At 37.5% G+C, this 21,277-nt stretch overlaps 1 protein-coding gene across 5 annotated transcripts in view; it reads left to right on the top strand.

Moving 5' to 3' along the window:
- The window catches only part of INPP4B (inositol polyphosphate-4-phosphatase type II B), a 337,675-nt gene that overhangs the window by 219,944 nt on the left and 96,454 nt on the right, over positions 1-21,277 (top strand). For all 5 annotated transcript variants that reach the window (XM_082281863.1, XM_082281864.1, XM_082281862.1 and 2 more), the window contains 3 exons: positions 8,747-8,877; positions 16,164-16,268; positions 20,618-20,726. In XM_082281863.1, coding sequence (XP_082137989.1) covers positions 8,747-8,877; positions 16,164-16,268; positions 20,618-20,726 — 345 coding nt within the window. The remainder of the gene's footprint in view (positions 1-8,746; positions 8,878-16,163; positions 16,269-20,617; positions 20,727-21,277) is intronic.

Genomic DNA, 21,277 nt, shown 5'->3' with positions numbered 1-21,277 from the left:
ATAAAAATCCTATGAATTGCTATGATACTTTATTTTATTCATTTAGTATTGTGTTTAGTCATTTATGGCCTCATCTTGTTTGAGAATACTTATGTGCAAGGTTTTTTTTTTTTAGTAAGCAATAAAAATAGATTATGCTGACTCGCACAGTTCATGCACTTCCCATATTTTCATTTGCCCCACAGGTAAATGTCTTTTAAATGTTAGAGGATTAATTTAACCACTTTTACTACTACTGCATTATTCTCTCCAAAGGCATAATGCAAGTAATAGCCCTCGTTGTTATTTCATATTATAGAATTCACCTTCCTGGATAAACTCATAGTAAAAAATCACCATGGTGGGGTTTTCTCCTCACCAAAATAAAGAAAAGCTTTGAGAAAGAAACAGAAGGAAAAGTTGCTCAAAGATTGAGACAAGTGCTTCTGATTTTCCTGATTTCCAACGTGGTTAAGCTGTTCAAGCCTAGTTGAAAGTGTGGGTGTGAAAGAAAGAGAGATAAGTGATTGATAGAGTCTGAGGGAGGAGGTATGACTAACCAAAAGGAGCAACAAAACGTGGTAGGATAGTAGCAGATGGTGGCAAAAGGGGCATCTTTGTCATCTATTATCATATAAGAGCATGGGTTGGAGCTTCAGTTTTGTCTGGGCTTTGCTTTTTGAAATAATTGCAAAGACGTGTTCTTGTGGAGCCCTTACACTTGTAATCAAGTAAAACGTGTGAGGAGGATGGTGCTATATTGTTCAATTCACACAAAACATGTACTGCACCATCTTCAGGCTATTCTCTTCTGAGGTATACTTCTCTGTGTCTTTTTCCCCCAGTTAGTATAAAAGGATAAATATTTTTGTCTCAGAAGCCACTTCTTATCATACTCAGCCTGTTTAATTTTATTTTTATTGTGGCTTCAATATAGTCAGGTCTGAAGCAATTACCTATAAAAATATGCAAGTAAGTGTTAATCCTATTCAGTATTCATTATAATTTTTAGTTTAAATTCCCTTTCCTCACAGCTCTTACAATTGTTTATCTCTTGATAAAACTCCAGTGTTCATTGTTAAACAAACTCTTTCATTTACCGACATGATGCCCTGAAATATGTAACCTCTAAGGGTATTTAACTTTGGGTTTCAGCATGAAATAATATTTTTAAAGAAACGCATGCATTACAGATTTTATCCTTCAAACCTCCCTGGAAGAAACTTTAATAGGAGCTATATGGTAATTTTTATTGTTCTAGCAAGGGTCATATAGTCTGCTTAGCTGGTTTTTATTACAAAATTATTTCTGTTTCCTCTTCGAGGTGTTCCAATGGGTCCTTTCCACTGTTTTTAATATTTCTTTACACAAATCTGGTCCTGATATTTTACATGTGTCATGCAAGATTAGCCAAATGGTTCTTTGAACCTAGTGATTATTAAAAAAGACTTAGCTTACAGTAATGGTTCAGAAAGTTGATTGACCCATACAATTGAAGATTGCAGTTGCAGATGCACCTGGTGTAACCGGATCAGCACAGCAGAGATTTGGCTGAAAGGAAATGCCACCTATACTTGAATTTGGCCCATGGCATTTGTGATCACAACTCATAAGCAGATTTCAAATATAAATTACTGAACTTAAACCCTCTCTCCAGAGTACAAAGCACACACTCAAGTTTTCTCCTGAAATGACTGTCCTGTCCCATCAACACTAGGATTTTTTTTTTGGTGCAAATCTATGTATTTTATTTAATCTATGTATTGTATTTTATTTCTTTCATGTAACATTATGGAACGATGACAACGTTAAGGCTGTCAGAAAAATAGATGTTTTTCTACTTCCTCTTATTAGACAACTATTGAGAAATGGAGCCCCAATGCCAAGTGTTGGGAGTAGGCTTTGATTTTTTTGGACCTTTGGATGCTGGTATTTACTTGACTTGTTTTTGAGCAGTGGCATTGCAAAAATGTATTGATAAGAGGTGATAGCATTTAATAAAAGTGATTTTGGGTAAACTTACTATGACTTTTGAAGATATTTGAATCAATCACATTCAGAGAGACACTGTTAATATGCCTGTCCACTTAAGAATTTTCACAACATTGTTTCTTGTAAGTACTTTCTTTTCAACACTTCAAAAATTCCCAAACCTGTCAGTAAATGTAGCTCAAATACATACTAATGCCGTATTTACCTCACTGTACATCAAAGGATGATTGCTCTTCTTACTCTCCATCAGTTACTGCATAAAGGAATATAAGTATATGAACATAAGTGTAGCTTGACTTTTGTAAATAGTGCTTAGACAATTGTCCACATCAGACAAGATCCGTTTTAAACCCTGTTAATTTATAAACTAAAGGATAAAATATTGTAACGAATAAACACTACATAATTCTCTGTCCTCTTGATTTCACTGTTCACAACCTATTTTGGAAGAGATAGCCCCTATGAAAGTCTAAGAGGGGCTTTCATAGATGACTTAAGTAAAATTTGCTGGATTTTACTTTGATTTTGAGTGTTTAAAGTTGCACTGCATTGGAATGGAGTGACATCCCTGATATTTTTGTGACAGTTACCTCTACATAACATTACCTAGAATTCAGCAGTGCTGAATCTATAAAATGCTAACTTACATTCTATATTGAGACTACCCTCTCAGAGAAGGCTTTTTTGCAAGATCCACACAGGTTTTAAGACTCCAGAGAAATCATTCTTAACAAAGGCTGCTAAGATTTCCAGATGTTATATTTGTGCACAGCATGCCCTAAGGAAGTCCATATTGAGCAAATTAGAGCCTCCCACAATATAGTGAAAAAATGCAAAATTGAAGTGAAAAATTGTCTTTTTCTCAAGATTATAGTTATTTTAACACACTCAAACTCTGTCATCACAAAAATCATTTGAATTTTTACACTGTTAGCTAAAGGTTTTGAACTTAGCAGTACTTATCTTTGGCTCTAATAGCACTGACTTGGGTGTAATTTTGGCAGTTCCTGTTGCTTAAGGCATTAGGGCAACTAAAAAAGCTTTGTACAGTTTTATGATGAGAGATCCTCACTCTGTATTTTGAATGATGCATTCTGATTAATAAATTGGGGGAAAAAAGAAAACAGAAACCCAGAAAATGTTTAAATGGTTGAGTAATTGTTCAATTAATAATGCGATTAATCTTGCCACATGTATGACTCCAAGCTGAAAGAAGGAAATAAAGTTTTAAATTTAAACTGTGAAAATAAAGGGTTTTGCTTATATCATGGAACTGAAGAAATATTGTCTTAAGCTGATTCCACTGTATTCTGGTGAAACAATCAAAATTGTAAAATAACCAAACAAAAAAACCCTAAAGCAATTCCAGATGCTATTTCTAGTTACTAAAATATAATTTAGGATAAAAGTGTAAATTCCACAGATGCCATTCTAAGTATTACTGGATTCAAGACTCTGCAATTGTCTAATACAGGAGAATTATCCTCTGCCATTAAATGAAAATCATGCAGTTAACCTCAAATGATCATGCTCTTTGAAGATGTTGAGGTTTTGAAAGATAAATCCAAGTAATAAAATATCCAAGGAAGGGAGAGACATTAGTAGGGAAAGAGTTTAAGGCAAGAATGGAAGGGAAAGGGTCTTAAGGCAGGAAGGAAGAAATGAGTTTAATTTAGCTTATATATTGTCTCCACTTTTGTATAATAAAAAGGAGATGGTGGTGGATAGAAATTAAAAGGAACTTAAAAATTTCACCTCTTAGGAACTGTATAAAATATTATTGAGGCTTTGCAAACCCCAGTCTATTCTCCTCATATGTATACATAAACAGCCTTTAAAATACTTTTTTATATATTTGTTGGCTTTTTTGGGGTTGGTAGTTTGCTCATGTGTTTCTGGTGTGATTTTTTGTCTGCTTTGTTTTCTTTGTTTGGTTTTTCTTTTTTTTTTCTGTTTATTTGTTTCTAAACAACTGTTCAGGGCATGTAAAAGGTAGGCACACCCTACATTGTAGTTTCTAGTTGCCTGTCAGGTCAGGCTTACCAAAACCTGGAATAATTTTGGAAAATTCTGTAAGAAGACAAAAATGGCAACTGTTTTCAAGAGATTCTGAAAGAAAATTATTAGTAAATAATGAAAAATATGCTTGTGTTTTTGGTTTTTTTTTTTTTTTTTTTTTTTTTTTTTTTTTTTTTTTTTGCTTCCCCAGAAAGGATTAACTCCTCCTTAATAGTTTGTCCGCGGTTTATTGGCTATATATCACAGGAGCATATCTTGCAGCAAAGAGAAATGAGAGTAATTTTATCTGATTCTGTTCTAAAAAAAAAAAAAAAAAGATGAAATGGTTATCCATAAACACATACATGAATTTTAAAGTGAACTTTGTGAGAAAAAGTAATTCCTGTACTCCTTTCCTTAGAAAGAAACTTCTAAGCTTCCTTTACTCATGAGTGATTGAGTCATATCCCAAAGCTTATGGTGTATATTTACTCCAAAGCTCCTGTTTGATAAATATTCAGAATTTTTATGCTGTTATGATAGAAGTTTTGCAAATACAATCTCAAGAAATGTCTCATGTTGTTTTGAATCCTGCTAAGCTCTTTCCTTCTGATGTTTTGCGAAAGTAGATTTTAGAAGCTAATTTTGCTTGGCGGAGGCCAAAATAGTTTCATTTTTTAGGTTTTGAATTTGTCATGTTTTCTTCACTGGGAATCGCATCATTGGATTTTTGAAGCTGTATGTATAAAACATTGCTACTTGGTCTTCATACAGTATTTTTGGTTTATGTACTTTTATCTTATATTCTCTTAATTATCTCCTTTTAATTGCACTGATCTTTTCAACTTTATCTTTCAATTTGTCAGGATTTGTGCTGTGTCCTTGATGATGCAAAGGGCTATTTCTGCTGTTCCCTTTTCTGAGACAGAGTAATCAGACTCAAGAAAGTTCTTTGAGGGATTGCCCTCTTTTCACTCCTCTTCCTCATCTTAACATCTTGCTGATGTTTTGCACTATTTTAATTTATTGTCACTGACCACAGGTTTTCACTGTGTATTCCACAATGGTGTCTGGACTGTCGGAGGTAGTTTTGCAAAAACAAGTTCATGGGAAACATGATTTCAATATTGGGACTTCCTTCTAATTTTGCAACATGATGCATACCAGTTGTTCAAAGTGCTCGTTACAGAAATCAGGGTTTGTATTTTAGCATTGAATATGCTTCCTTCAGACTTCTAAGCTGTTGTATCTAAAGTGATGAGCAAGTCATTTTCTGTTACTAGTGTCATTAAAGTGCATGGCACAAAGCAGGAGCTGTTTAAGTAGAAATTACCAACATGAATCATACAGGAAATTCATTGTGCCTCTTTCAGGTATTTTTAGTGGTTTACCATAATCACTCACCTAAGGTGTTCTGAAAAATAAAAAAAGCATGAGTTGGTAAATCAAAGGCAGAATACTCATCTGAGCCTTGGGTTCTCAGCCATTTCTTGATAGAAAGACGTAATTAGTCTACCAAAGGAAAGAATGCATGTAAAAACCAGAATGTAACTAAAACAGACTTAAAAATCAGCTAATTAGCTGATATTTAAGGTGGAGAATGAGGAATGGGACAGACTGTTTACATCCACATTCTGGTTAGATACAAACGGAGCAAGATTATGACAAGGCCACCAAGGAATGTAACTGATTATTGAAGGCAGGAGATAGTGGAAACTAAGACACGTTCTCAGGTGGAGTTTCCATTGGGCAATGACAGAAAAAACTGTCCAGGAAGCAGTTTGAGGAGCTGAACAGCAAGACAAAGACATACAGCTCTAGACAAAGCTTGGATTTCATTCTGTAAGATGAACTTAAGTTGATGGTGAGAGCACAAGATCTGTCACAGTGATGAGAGCAATTGTCTGGAAAAGACTTTGAGAGAAGATTTGGAGTGGGGGGGGATAAGATGATAAATAACTCTTTTAACAACACAGAGTTTGCACTAAGCTTCCTGCTCAGTTGACAAGCTATTAAAAATTCCATGGATGCATTGAAAAGTTGGATCAGTAACTGATTTGCCCTCTGTTGAACCAATATCTATTATAAATATTAATTTTTTTACAGCACAATTGTTGTTTGACACAATTACTATTTTGTGTGTTCCAAAAGTTATCCAATTAAATAAATTATCATAAAAGTATTATTATTAAAATAGATTAAAATTTTCTAAAACCATGAGTATTAGTATGAACTATAAACTTTCAAATATGAAAAATATGTTTTTTCCACTCTCTTTACTTTTGGAAGAGGCCTTTCATGTAATAATAATGAAGCTTGGTATTATGGAGTATTGTTGATGGAGTTTAGATATAGAAAAGACAATTCTTTTTCATCCATAACTCAGAATTGTATTGAGTCAACAACAGCAGTGACAAATTGTAAAAGAACACAAGACATAAATCCTATTTAAGTCCTCTGTCTTCTATAATTCCATTAGAAAAAATAATAAAGGTATTAAATGTGCAAGGAGGCTGTTTTCTGAGGAAGTGTCTGTCATATAATCCTGTTGTCTCATGGTTTTGATTTTGCTGTATTTTAAAATGAAAATAAATTCAGAAAATGTAGTCTTCGAAGTTTCCATCCTGCATATGCTCTAGATTGCTATAGCACTGTACTCTTTCTTTAAGCATTGTAGTCTTTTTTTGTGACATATTAGAGGCTGAATTTTTACTTCAGTGATTGGTCCATGTTTCTGAGATGAAACAAATCAAATCTTGTCACCAGTAATGGGGGCAGGATTTGGTATTTCTTGAAAACCTATTAAAGTTAATATTGAGGGATTTGAGTTTCTCCTTCCCATTGCTATTGGTGTCAGTGGAGTTGACTCATAGTCAGCCTGTTAAACAAATTTTTGGGTTTGGTTGGATGTTTTAGTCTGAGATAAAAGGTTTCTATTCCTGCTGTTGTTTAACTTCAGCTTGAGAACAACAGGTCCAGGCATGAGCTTAGATAGAGGCAGGGATATAACTCTTGGATAGAATACTGTATTCCCATATAGAAGAAGCAGTAAAGTTTTGGAAGCCAGCCAGGTCCAAACATGGTTCCTAAAACTATTAAATCAGACACCATAAATATTAAGGGCCAAAATATTATCACTGCAAACAAACAAAATTGCATACCCTAACAAATTTTACACACTTTTCTGAAGAAGAAAGCCCTAAGATTTTAATTTAAGGGACACCTCATGTTAAGCTGCTAAAAAACTGGCAAGGAAAATGGTCATTGAAAATGCTGGTTTCATCCTTTCACGGCAGATTATTCTTATGCTACAACATTGCCAGTTTGTATTGATGGAGAAAAGTTGAATTGGTTCAGCTTCAGGAGCAATTAAATGGCAAAAAGTAATCATGCCATTAGTAAACTCTCAACAAGTTCATGTGGTGTAATCTTTGTTTCTGTGCTGATACTCTCAAGGACATGTATAAACAAAATGCTTTAATTCTGCTTCCAGTGCAATCTGTTTGGTTTTGGTTGTCACGTTCACCAGGAGCAGAGTTAGGCCTATAGAGCTTATTCTAACTCTGTTCACACTAATGCAAAGCTAATGATGATGGGGAAAACATCACTGTACCAGTGTGTGGCTGTTCTGTTTAATAAATAATTTTAAGACTTTTTGACTAATGGTCAGATCTGCTGTTCACATAAGTGAACTCTCTTCCTGTGCTGCAGGCTCATTGGTCTTTCCCTCCCTCTTTCCACCCCTTCTCCCCCTTTTTTTCCTTTTTCTTCAGTAATTTTTCTGTATGCAAGAGCTGTCCTCTGGAAGTCTTTTTGGAGACTTCCAAGAATTGCAGTGAAACAGTCTTCTTGATGCTTCGAGGAAAATGAGGACAACTGGTTGTGTTGCAAAAATTTTCTCCTGCACAGTTCCAGATGTTAGAAGAGTCAAGATGTTTCATTTTCTTTAAAAACGGGTCCCACAAAGTGGGTTTGGGATAGATACAGGAGAAACTTCTTTTGCAAAAGGGAAAACCAAACAGAAAGCCCAGGGAAAGGCGCTTGTTTGTGCAGGAAATTAAAATTATCTCTGTTTCACTCAGGTCAGCTCTCAAGAGTGTACAGGAAAACTGATAATTTACTAAAGGATTTCCTTTTGGATTTCCAGTGACATATTTGGTTACCATAGCACTGCTGTTTTGACCTGATGAATACTGTAAGGCGGGACACGACTTTTATGGGACCGGTGGTGTGGCTTTTTGGGTTTTTTTTTGTGTGTATGTTTTGTTTTGAATGCTGAAGAAATGTGGTGAGGGCTGGTGTGTTGGTGAAGTGACTTTTGTAGAAACACTGCTAGAATTATGTTTATGATGTGTATGAAAGTATCCAAAGAGCAGTGTATCAAAACAACTATACTGAAAGTGTTGGGGAAGAAGCAAACTTTGTATTCTTTCCAATGGTGTTTCATATTTCTTCAGAAAAAGTTTTGGACAGCTCTCTGGAGCCTGGCAGCCTTCTTTCCTCCACAAAAGAAACAGTATTTGAGTTTGTAGGCTACTGCCTTTATACCAAATGAGTCCTGAACACAAAAATTACTGCATTATTCACTGACATTCTTTATTGTGTACTTGTAAAATAGAGATGAAAAGAAGATCTTACAAGCATTCTGAAAACAGATTTTGTTTCGATTAGGATATAGTTCTGATGTTCTGTAACAAACTTGTTTTAGATTAATTTGGATGAATCTTAATGGATTAATGAGTTAATTAGTGCCTTCTCGTCTTGCCTTTTGGTACAGGAATCAAGAACTTAAAGACCTGGGAGAACTTGCTCCTCACTGGGACAACATGCGCAAAAGTGTAATTGCTCACTGTGATCAGATGTTGAGCATGTACCAGGACACTCTTGCAGAGCTTGGGAAGCATACAGGTAGGAATCTGTGATTTTATGGAAGTAGTCTCTTTACTGGAACAGTTAAGAATTTACTAGATTGTTAGCTACTAAATACTGGCATATTCACCAGGAATGAAACACCTTAAAATCTTAGAATCATAGAATGGCTTGGATTGGAAGGGACCTTAAAGATTATCAAGTTCCAATCCACCTGCCACAGGCAGGTGCACCTTCCTCTAGAACAGGTTGCTCAAACCCCCACCCAGCCTGGCCTTGAACACTTCCAGCTATGGTGCATCCACAGCTTATCTGGGCAACCTGTTCCAGTGCCTCATGCCCCTCACACTCAAGAATTTCTTCCTAATATCCAATCCAAATCTCCCCACTTTCAGTTTGAATCCACTCCCCCTTGTCCTGTTATTACATGATCTTGTAAATAGTCCCTCTCCAGCTTTCTTGTAAGCACCCTCCAGGTACTGGAAGGTTGCAATTAGATCAGCCTGAAATCTCTTTTCCAGGTTGAACTACTCCAATTCTCTCATCCTTTCCTCATAGGAGAGGTACTCCATCCCTCTGAGCATCTCTGTGACCTCCTCTAGACTTGCTCCAACAGGTCATGTCTTTCCTGTGCTGCCACCCCAGAGCTGGAGGCAGCCCTGCAGGTGGGGTCTCACCAGAGAGGAGCAGAGGGTCAGAATCCCCTCCCTCCCCTGCTGCCCACAGGGCTTTGGATGAGCCCAGGACACGTTTGGCTTTCTGGATTGAGTGCCCATGGCTGTGTCATGTCCAGCCTCTCCTCCACCAGCACCCCCAAGTACTTTTGGGCAGGGCTGCCCTCAATCTGTTAATCCCCAGCCTATGTTGATACCAGAGGTTGCCCCAACCCAGGTGCAGCACCTTGCACTTGGTCTTGTTAAACCTTATGAGGTTTCCATGCATGTCCTTAGTGTAGTAGTTGTCTTTGCCCACAGTGTGCCAGAAAAGCACAGAATTAATATGGGATGGGCAATGCAAATATATCGTCAATCTAGAAAGAGCAGTAAGTGCTGCCCTGCTCTTTTTCATGTGGAAATGGTGGTCCTGGACTCCGATATGTGCTGAGAGCTTGTTCCCTCAATATCCAACAGAATCCTGTGGTCAGGGTCTATATAGTACTGTAGTGTCCACATGCCAGTGGAATAAGGCAGCATCAGTGACAAATGTGCAGAAAAGACAACTGATCTTCTCCTCCTGTAGAATTTCTTATTCACAAAAAGATGATGAAAAATCAGCAGAACAAATTATTTCTTTTTTTGTTTGTTTGTTCACAAATCATTCAAGGAACTTACATAATTCTTTTCTGTTTTAGAAGACTAGCAGAATAATTTCCTGAATCATACTGTATTCTCATCAAAATTTTCTGTTTACAGCAGGACTTTCTGCCTCTTCCTGCCTAGTGTGCCTTCCTCCTCCCCCTCTCCCTGCCCAGTTTATGAGATATTCCATAAGGAAATGGGCACGTGTGCTCTGAATTACCACAAAGGCTGTGTCATTGTTGCTGCTTTCTTGCTGGTGTCAGATTTCTAATACCAGTCCTCACAATCACCACCTCAGAGATGTGTTTTCAATGACCATGCTGCCATTATTGCTTGCAAAGGCTGTTTTGCTTTATGCTTTCACCATTAGGTGTTCCCACTGTGGCCTTGCTCCCACAGTTTTGTTTATGTAGGCTTAGCAGTGCATGTCAGAGATAAACACTAGAATATTTCTAAGAGAAAGATACATTATGGTTATGAATATTTGTGAAAATAAAGATAGAAATTATGATAGCATCTTGTGAAATACCTGGCAAATATTTATGAAGTATTTGCAGTATTTTCTTCATTACTTCTAGTTTTCTACATATTCCAACCAAAACTTCTTTGTGTGTGTACTGAGAAATGGAGCAATCAGGTTCATTATACAAATAAAATACATAAGAATAATTTCTTCTTATAGCTATTTGGATGCATTTGCTTTCAGTATAATGAATCTGTTGCATTTATTAGGTGAGACACATCTTTGCCTCCCAAAATAGGCATTAAGGCTGTACTTCTATCCTTCAGCTATTATCTTTTAATATAGGACTGAACATGGTATTTCTCATACCAGATTGCTCTGGGATAGTGTTCTTGGTCACAGACAACAGAAATCCTATTTTAGTGTATGAAGGAAAACCACTCTCAAAGTAAGCTTTTTGGGAGCAGTTGATCAACTGCTTAAATATTTGTTGGGGAAAAAAAAAAGCTCATGCATTGCACTAAATGTTGTATAATAATTTCCATTTTGTTTGCAAAGTGTCATTTCTTGTGTCCATGATTATTTGCCATCATCAGAATACTCCAGTTCCAATTTTGGCAGACTACTGTCTAACCCAGTATGACACTTCCTGTGATTCTCTTTTAAAAAATATATACATGTATTTTCAGTCTTTGGCTAATTACAACTTGAAAGCACTCCAGAAAGTGTCATAAGCAAGCCAATAAATACAGACAATGAAGAAATCAATGTAATTATTATTACTTGCAGGAAAATATTGAAAGGACCTCTTGAGATTAAAAAACCAGACAATATAATCTACTAAGCATAAACCCTGCAAGACCTGTATTGTACCAAGTGACTTTATAAAGGGTTGAGAATGTTAAAGGACCTGTCTTAATTGGGTCTTGAGAGAAATGAAGTGGACCTGGGAAACTGAGACTATCCAGGAGGACTGAACCAGCACATATAAAAAAAGGGACATTTATCAGAAAACAAAGCAACCTAATAATTGTAGCAAATATGAGAAACAATGATGAGGTGTTAATTTGTTCATTTCTTCTCTATAAACAGTACACTTTATAAATTCAAAAAGCAAGATTATAGCCTTTGATTAGAAAAGCAAGCCAGACATATATTTGACTTAATACTGTAGTTGCACAAATAGTTATGTTGGGAGCACATTGCAGATACTGGAAATTCAAGTACTTAGAAAGTAGAAAATGCTAATATTAGGGATGTGAGGACAATTTTAATTCAGACTTTTCAGGTCAACATATTTCAAATAAAACCCATGCTAAACCCCATTCTGCTTTTCAGTTTAGCCAGTGCAGGTGTCTTTCTTCATCTTAGGATATTTCCTGAATTTGGGTTGAAGTGTTTGGAAGGGCAGATAGCATCTGCTAATAAAATTCCTCCAAAATATTCTTATGCTCCTCCAACACAATCACATTTTGGGTTTTCTGAGTGACACCCACTTCAACTAACCAAACTACTTGTGGAATTTAGTGGAGAAGTGTGGAGATACAGCTAGAAAGCAGAAGTGAGAGACTGATCATCTCGCAACAGAGAAGACCATTAGGAGACCACTTAATTTCTTTTTGAAATTGAGAGATTGCTGTGGAAGTGTCAGGAGACCACGTGTTAGAGAGCAATTTTGGTTTAGCAGCATATTTACTGAAAATGGAGGTTTAAGAAAATTAAGGCTATTTCAAATTTGAGTTGTTTTGACAAACACTTTTATCCTCAGTAATGTGAGAATTTTAGAGAGTGGAAAGTATTGTTATTGGAAGGAAACATACCAGGAAGATATATAAGAGTTAGGTAACTGTCATGGTTTGACACTGGCCCAGCACCAGGCAGCCACGAGAGTTGCTCGCTCACCCTTCCTTGCCACAGCTGGGCAGAGGAGAGAAAGAAAAAAAAAAAAGTTAACAAAGGCTTCATGACTTAAGATAAGGACCAGGAGGAAACACTTCAAGGGCAAAACAAGCTTAATTTAAACTTAAAAATTGAATTTATTGCTAACAGAATCAGAGGAGGATAATGAGAAGTAAAATAAGCCCGTAAAAAAATACCTTTTCCCCCCAGTGCCTCCGTCCTTCCCACCGACAGCGCAGGGAGATGGGGTATGTGGGTTTCTGATCAGTTCGTCACCGAGATTTCCTTCTGCTGCTCTGGGAGAGGAGTCTTACCCTGTGAAGCCATGGGGTCCCTCCCACAGGAGACAGTTCTCCATGAACTTCCCTAACGTGGCTCCGCTCTCAGGAGCAGCAGCCACACTGCACCTGCTGTGCCATGGGTCCATCCCAGGAGCACACGGTCCTCCCAAAACTGTTGCACCGCGGCTCTCTCTTTCCATGGGGTGCAAGGACAAGTGCTCCAAGGACAGGCTGCTCCAGCCTGGAAGCAGGGCCCTCTCTCTCCACCGGCTCTCCCACTGGATCACAGGCTCCTCCAGGCATCCACCTGCTCCGGCACAGGCACCTCCCCCATGGGCTGCGGGTGGATCTCTGCATCCCCCGTGGATCCCCATGGGCTGCAGGGGCACAGCTGCTGCACCATGGGCTGCACCACAGCCTGCAGGGAAATCTCAGCTCCAGTGTCTGGAGCACCTCCTCCCCCTCCTTCTTCACTGACCTTGGTGTCTCCATGTTGTTTCCCTCACATGTTCTCACCTCCTCCTCTTCTCTGACTAGAAGCAAAATCCTGTGACTTCGTTTTGATTTTCTTCTTAAATATGTTATCACAGAGGCTCAGTTCTGGCCAGCAGAGTGTCCATCTTTCAGAGCCATCGGAGATTGGCACTGCTGGACATCGTGGAAGTTTCCAGGGGCTTCTCACAGGAGCCATCTCTGTGGCCCCCTGGCTACCAAAAACCAGGCAGTGCAAAACCAGTACAGTAACATAAACCACAACAATGTCAGGTGAATCTAAACCACAGTTTTGGTGATGTTGAGAGAGAGTGGAACTTTGAACATTTGCTTCAGTTTGACCTGAAATCATCCCCAAATGATTTCTCCTACATCCCAATTTACTTTTTTTCTGTTTCAGTCATCAAACTGAAAAATCTATTATTCATTCAGCCCTAGAAGGAGGAAAAAAGACAGTCAAGGCTAAGGCAATTGAATATTGTTCTCAAAAACTGGACACTATCCCTGCCTCTGTCACAAAGTTCCTATGTAGGCAAGTCAGACTTGAGAAGTGTTGTTCTTTTTTTGGAAGCCTGGCACTAAACACAAGTTGTTTTGCAGAAGTGCTTGGTACTTATGGATGCAATTCAGCCCAGTGGGAGCTGTGCTTCCAAAATAGAATGTGACGTTGCATTAAAATGAGTGTTCTGCAGGACAAGTTCCTCCATATCTTATATTGATGCATTGTTCCTTAAATGTTTATTCTCTGACATTAGGATGGGTGAAATTATAACTCAGCCAGCTAAAATTATTTTATAAACATTTGTAAAGCCCTTAGAGGTTGTTAACATGTATATAGTAGACGGGTTTGAGGAAAGTAATAACCTTGACTCTGAGGGAGGTTTGAGCAACATGTTTAAATCCTGAATACATACTAAAATAAAAGTTGGACACAAGATCTTGAATCACTGCTTCTAAAATGAGCAGCAAAGACACTGAACATTCAATGAACTGGGAAAAGCTGATATATGATATATTATTGAAGCCCATTTCACAGTTCTTCTTCAGGTACTTGTCAGATGAAAGTTACATCTATATTCTGGTATTTCCTAGCTTTGAGGAGTTTTATCTTGCAACACTAATAACAAGAACTGTTTCAATTGAGGGAATGTTATTTGGGGTTTTTTTTTGAGTTCTTAAATAAACTTAGCAAGTTACTTAAAAACAGACTATACTTAATTTTATGGTATGGATGCTATTGGCAAATGCAGATTGAGATGTTAATTCCGCTGCATGGATCTCATACTTGAGCAAATCTAGTAACTGATAGCAGCTGGGTGTTCCTTATCCAGTAATTTTCTGGCAAGGGATGGAAAGGGATACTTGCTCCACAGATCTTCCCTGAGAAAATGAGTAACACAACTCAGCAATGCTGCATGTGTTGTGCTCCTGCTGGGACAGAAGTGTACTCCTGAGGGCAGTCTCTTCTCCCTCCTACTCTTCTTTCACCTGTGCTTTTAATGTGCAGTCATCTTATGCTCCTCTTATTCAGCCAGTGTTTCCTTGTCCAGGTCCAGTTATCATTCCTTAAGCTTTGAACTTGGTTTCAGCTGAATTCTCAGAAATAATCTCCCCCCTTTCTGTTCTCTTTCCAAACTACTTACAGTCTCCTTCCCTACCCTATTCTCATTTCTTTTCTGATAGTTTGAGTTGCCTTCACTACTCCCCTAATTGTCTGTGTTTTTCAGATGCAGGTTTCACACTGCATCATCAACATCTCCTAATTTCAATCTGCATTCTCAGGTTTCCTGTCTCATCTGAAATTTTGACTCCTGTAAATTGCTTTTCTTCATACCTTTGTTCTTCATCTGTGTTAAATTATTATTTCAAGTTCCTAAGGTTAGGGAGCAGCCTAAGCAGGCTTGGCTGGTCTGGAGCATCATTGGTGCCCTCTGGCAGAGTAGTTTGTGCTGGGAGTCTCAGTGCTTAGTCCTGCTGGAAACTATGGAAGTTTCAACAGATAAAGGCTATCAAGTCTTGACTGAGCAAGTAAAAAACAATTTTAAATATTTCCTTTACCATTTTGTGCGTTTGTTTCAAGAAAAGGCTGAACCTTGACAAAATTTATTTAAAAATTCTATCTGAGTGAGATTAATTTTAGTTCTAATAATGAATAGTTGGCAAAATGATAGGGTGCTGAAAAAGTGGCCTAAGTAAATGTTGGGCTGCCTGAGTGAGAAAACAATACCACATCTCTTTCCTAATCTACACCCTTTCATTTTATACTGATTCAGTATCAAATACCTTCAGGTAAATTATATTTTCATAGCACTAGACTTTAATTATATTCATTTACACAGCCATAAAGCTACCCATAATCTCATACTTTTGAAATATGCAGGCATATTCATCTTTATTTTGTTTTTCCAAGGCATCATGCCTCCTGTGAACTAATTTATAGCTTTCCTTAAGATAGTTTGTGCTTCTTCATTTGAGCTTTCTAAGAAGAATGCATAGCCCACTCAATATAAGACTTTTCTTTGAAGAAAAAAATGTTACTTGGAAAAATGCAGTGCCATCATAGCTCTGTACCGTTGTGATTTTAGCATAGAATAAACATAATGCACATTAACTGCTACATTGTCTCCAGCAGACTGTAGACTGATTTCAGAGAGCAGGGAAAAGTATCTCCTAGGATAAAAAATTAGATTGTTCTGTGAATTAAAAGGTGGTTTGTTGCTTCCAGTATGGATACATGCTGAGACTCAGTTAGTGAACATTTCATCTCGTAATATACAATTACACGTTAAATTAAAGATGACTCCTGACATACAAGTATCATCCTCACTTTAAAAGGAAGATAGAAACATCTGGATGCTTAAGGCGATGATTCTTTAAACTTTTGTTTTTCAGGTTCTTCCTTCAAGTCAAGCTGTAGCAAAGGAGAAAAAACACTAGAATTCATCCCAATAAATCTTCATCTGCAAAGAATGCATGTGCATAGTCCTCGATTGAAAGGTAAAAAAATTCCCCAAGTATGACAAAGTATGTTTTGAAATACAGTTACACTGAAATTTAGAAATCAGGTCCAAAGTTAAAGCTGTGCAAGGGATTTCTCTGATTTCTCTGCCTCATCTTCTGATGCCACAAGTTGTGGACATTGACTGCAGATCTTGGAAAACTAAGGGGTGATTAACTAAATTTCTTCTAAGTTCCTTTCTAAAAACAGATTCCAGGGATGTGCTCATTTTGTTCCTATGACATTTCAAGCAAATAAGTAAATGCAGAATATATGCTCACTGAAATGTATTGGTAAGCTATGCATGGTTAAAAATATTCTGTTGTAGCAGTGCAGAACTGTCATGATTTGTAGTGACATGCTGCTCAATGCTCATTTAGATTCACGTCCTTCTTGGGCACCCACTTAATTTTCATTGTGATCCATAATGCTGTAAAAGCCAGACTTAACACTCTCTCATTTTAAGGTGGCTTTTCTTCCGTCCCTGCTGCCAGTTTGCCACCAGAGATAGTGATAGAGCACAGTCCAGTACTTCTCCTTCCAGCGATTGCTGGGATGAGCTCACCAGCCTAGGTGATGTGAGGTACATGGTTCCATTAAGGACAGTATTACTTCTAAACTTAATTTATCCTATTTCTTAGGAAGTTGTAATGAGCCCAGCGCTGCTTGTTTCTAAATCAGCTTATGCAGTGCTACCCTGTCATGCCCACCTACCCCATGTAAGCATTTGCTCAGTGTTAAGTGAAAATACCTCACTGATTATGCTGAAAATACTGCAAACTTCCAACATCTCCTGGAAAGGGGGGATAACTTTCTGTAACATCTTCTGTGGTTCTTTTTAATACAGAATTCTGTTGCTGCTGCTTGCATATGATTTTAGCAGCTTCCTTTACAGATCAAAGATTATACTGATACATATATATGACCAAATCCTAGCACAGTGAATAATTTGTTGATAAATTGAGATCTGTTAAATTTGCTGTCACTGCAAACACAGAAATTACACTCTGTAAGGTTTTTGCCTAATTAATACACTCTGCATCTAAGATTGTAAAACAGTAAGTACAAACAGTGGTCATAGGAGTTTTATACTGTGTGAGGCTGATGTCCATCCACTTCTAAGCTGGAACACAGGGACTTCAAATTATCTGTTAGGTACTGGTTGGTTCAATATTTTATTACTTTTACTAAAAACCGGTGCTTCCAAACATTTCAACAAGATGGGGACTTATAGTGACATAATGTAACAACACAGATTTTAATTTAATGGTTTGAAGTTAATTAATTAACTCAAAAGCATTTTTAGGTTTGTAATGGTGGCCAGAAAAAGTGGAATGAAATATGTCACTTACTTAAGCACCCACAACTTCTACAGTACTTGAGTTTTGTTTTGTTTTTTTTATGAATTTTCTCCTTTCTTCTCCAAAACCATTGTGCTTGGGCCACATGGTTAATCCATAATCAAAAAGGGTGCAGAAAGAGAAAAATGTTAGAATTGTTCTAGTTGTCTTCTAAATTTGGAGCTTTAAATTATAAACCTCTGCCTCTGTTATTTATCTAATGTTCACTGTGTCTTGTATTAGATATACACAGTCTGAACAGTTTCTAGCAATTACTAATCAATCTGGAGTAGGCAGCACTTTGATTGTAAGCTGATCTTTTTCATCTCATGCTTTGCTTGGCAAAGGACACCTGGCATATAACCAGGAGAATGACCTTGGAAGGGAGAGAATAAAAATTCATAGAGGTGACATTTAAACAAACTAATGAGCCATAGAGGTGTCATTAACCCTTACACTATTGGATATCTTAATTTTGGGAATGCAAGATAGGTTTTAATCCCACCTATTGTATATGCACATTGGTGTGTGGGTTTTTTGTGTTTGACATGTACAATAACAGGTTTACTTTTACTGAACTTTGATTTGGGTTGTTACTGGGTACTGTCATGGAAGAGAAAGTACCTGTGCGCTTGAACTTTCAGTAGGAAATCTTTGAGAAAAATATGGTTTCCCAATGGGTCAAGTGTATCCCTATCCATTTGATAAACACCACATTGTGGTCTCTTCATCATAGTAGAGAGCTTAAATTTATATATTGACAAAGCTTTTCTTTTGTCCCTGCTTATACAATGTATTCTTGTTTTAAATAGATTTAAATGTTTAGATTAGATGTTTTTAAATAGATTTGGTCAACTGATTTTTGTTTTGCATCTGGCCAGTTTGAGACACTGACTGCCTCCTGTGGAGGTGGGCAGGTTGATTCAAAATTGGGATTGAGCTGTTCTTGACAATAAGATACAGCTCCTGTGGCGCTTTGCTGCATTTTGAGCTCTGTCTTCATTGCAGAGGGGTGCTAGCAGTAGCCTCCTCTTGCTTGATGGTTATGAGTTACTGGAGCACTTCTGTAGCAGGGCACTGATGCTGACACTGCATGTCCTTCACAAGGAGCTCCACTGATGTGTAAGTAGAGCACATCACAAGGCATTCCTCCCAAGCCTTGCTGCACTGTGCTCTGGGAAGTGTGAGTGAGATTGTCCTGTGCCCATCACCAGGCATGGATGCTCCTCATCCTTTGCCATCCTCACTCTCCCATGTAGGTTGTGTCAGGCAGGTGTTCAGCTGTGCTGGGTGGGTTTCTGTCTCAGACAGCTGCTCCTCGACCATGCTGAGAAGAGGCCACAGGCTGAATGAAAGCTTCCTTCTGGACAAATCCTCCCCTCCCAAAGTAACTATAAACAGGGTCATGTTTATTTTTAAAACAGTCAGAACCAGGGTTTAGTCTTTTAAATGTTTTCCTGTCATTTCATGAGTTACCTCTAAACATATTCAGAACCCTTATGAGTTCATCTCTTATCTTGATTTCAAGCCACTGCTGTTTTAAGCAACAGAACTCCTTACTGTCAAATACCAATGGAGCTCTAATAGCCAAAGAATATGTATTATGGATAAATCTCAATTAAGGCCTGAAAGAATGGGCTATTTAAGAATCTTGAAGATCACCTTAGGCTAATGAAATTATGTCACTTCTCCTTTTAAGTGGAAATTGAAGAGTCACCAACTCATTAGAACTCAAATCAATTTGAGCAAATATGTTCTGAGATTCAGCTTGGGAAGTAAAGCATAGTTCATTAACGGTGAATCATTTGTACAGTGTTCTTGCTTCTAGGGATATTTATCATCAGAATGCAAGAAAAGGTCTATTTTAAGAGAGGACTAGATTTTAATTTACATGGGAGACTTCCTTGATGAATAAAACAGTTCACAAAAAACATCCTGTAATGTTTCCTTTAGAAATACATTTTAGGAATGAGGCATTCTCAACTGTATTTTTATACCTCCAGTAAGTTTAGGTACAAAACAGGTACTACTTAGTGTAAATGTAAATTTAAACTTTGAAGAAATAATTATTGTGGTGTGGGATGTAATTAAATCTTCATCTCTGTACTGACAATCAATCACAAGCTCTTTTAAAAATGATGTTTTATCTCCAGTTCTGTAAGTACATATCCACACAAAAAGTTCATCCCCTATGCCATAAGACATTAAGTATATACAGAAAGAGACAAGAGTTTGTTGTCTCAGCAAGAATTTCAGTAGCATAGTTTATTTCCTATTCTGGTAGCTTCTCAGCTGAGAACAACTGACTTTGTGTTCATAAACATATATAAAAATTTAGTGTATATCATAGAGCAGGGCTCTCCAATTTAGCATTAAACACCATTATATCTGAAAGTACATTAGCATTACATCTAAACAAATTCAAACTAGAAAAGAAGTAGGGATTTTTACTAGTCTGATTGACTTTTCTGGGAATGCAGTGAATTCATTGTCACTTGCAATCTTTAAATCAAGATTAGATGCCTAAATAAAGAGATGCCATCACTCAACCAAGAGGCATAAGCTTGATGCAGGAATCATTAGCTGTAATTCTGTAGCCTCTACTATTCAGTCAGACTGTTCCATCATAATGGTCTTTTTTGATTCTAAAATGCTGGAATCTGTGCATCTCAACATGACTACAAGTTAAAAAATGAAAGGGGCAATAAAGTGAAATACACAATGGGCCAATTTACTTGGCAGCTTTGTAAACTGCAGAGCTGGAATATTGTTCTACACTGCAGCACATAATTTAGATGTAGCCATAAATCAGATGAACTTTTTAAAGTGTGCAGGTGGCTGTATGGAAAGATTGATTAGCTCTTCGGCCTTCTTGGGACATGGATTATCAATTATTCCCTGGAAATAATAAAGACTTGTCCTTACTTTTTGTAGAGTAGATATCACAGTGTTGCCATGACTTGGGAATAGGAGCATTCAAATATCTGTGTTTGTCTATTCCCTTCCAGATGCTCTGTATGATGTCATCACCGTGGGAGCCCCAGCAGCACATTTCCAAGGATTTAAGAATGGTGGTCTCCGGAAACTGCTGAGTAAATTTGAGGCAGAAAGACGAAAGTAAGTATTCTTTCTGGTAGCTACGAAAATACCATTAGAGTTGCATTAAAATGCTGTGAGCTCATGGAATACCAAAACAGTTTATCCTGCTGAATGCATGGAATATTAAAATCTAGTAGGATTGGACACTGCATTTATAAAATACTTCCTTTATCTTCCCCGCTTTGCTGAAAATTGAAGCACGGTCTACTTTAAGATTAATTTTGAATAAACTCAGGAAATGGCCTCAAGCTGTGCCAGGGGATGTTCAGGTTGGGGATCAGGAAGGATTTCTTTATGGAAAGTGTTGTTCTGCATTGGAACAGGCTTCCCAGGGAAGTGGTGGAGTCATCATCCCCGGAAGTGTTCAAGAAACGACAGGGCTCGGCACTCAGTGCTATGGTTTAGTTGATATGGTGGTTGTTCTGTCAAAGGTTGGACTCAATGATCTTGGAGGTCTTTTGCAACCTTAATGGTTCAAAATTGTGAATTTTTTCCTCGTATTTCAGGAAGCTGGAGGTATATCAGTGCTTGAAAACCTGCTGTTCAGAATGAGGTATCTCTTTGGCAAT

The sequence above is a fragment of the Coloeus monedula genome (genome assembly GCF_965178545.1).
Source record: "Coloeus monedula genome assembly, chromosome: 5".
Lineage (NCBI taxonomy): Eukaryota > Metazoa > Chordata > Aves > Passeriformes > Corvidae > Coloeus > Coloeus monedula.
The sequence above is the reverse complement of the archived record's forward strand: the minus strand, read 5'-3'. Positions and strand labels throughout refer to the sequence as shown.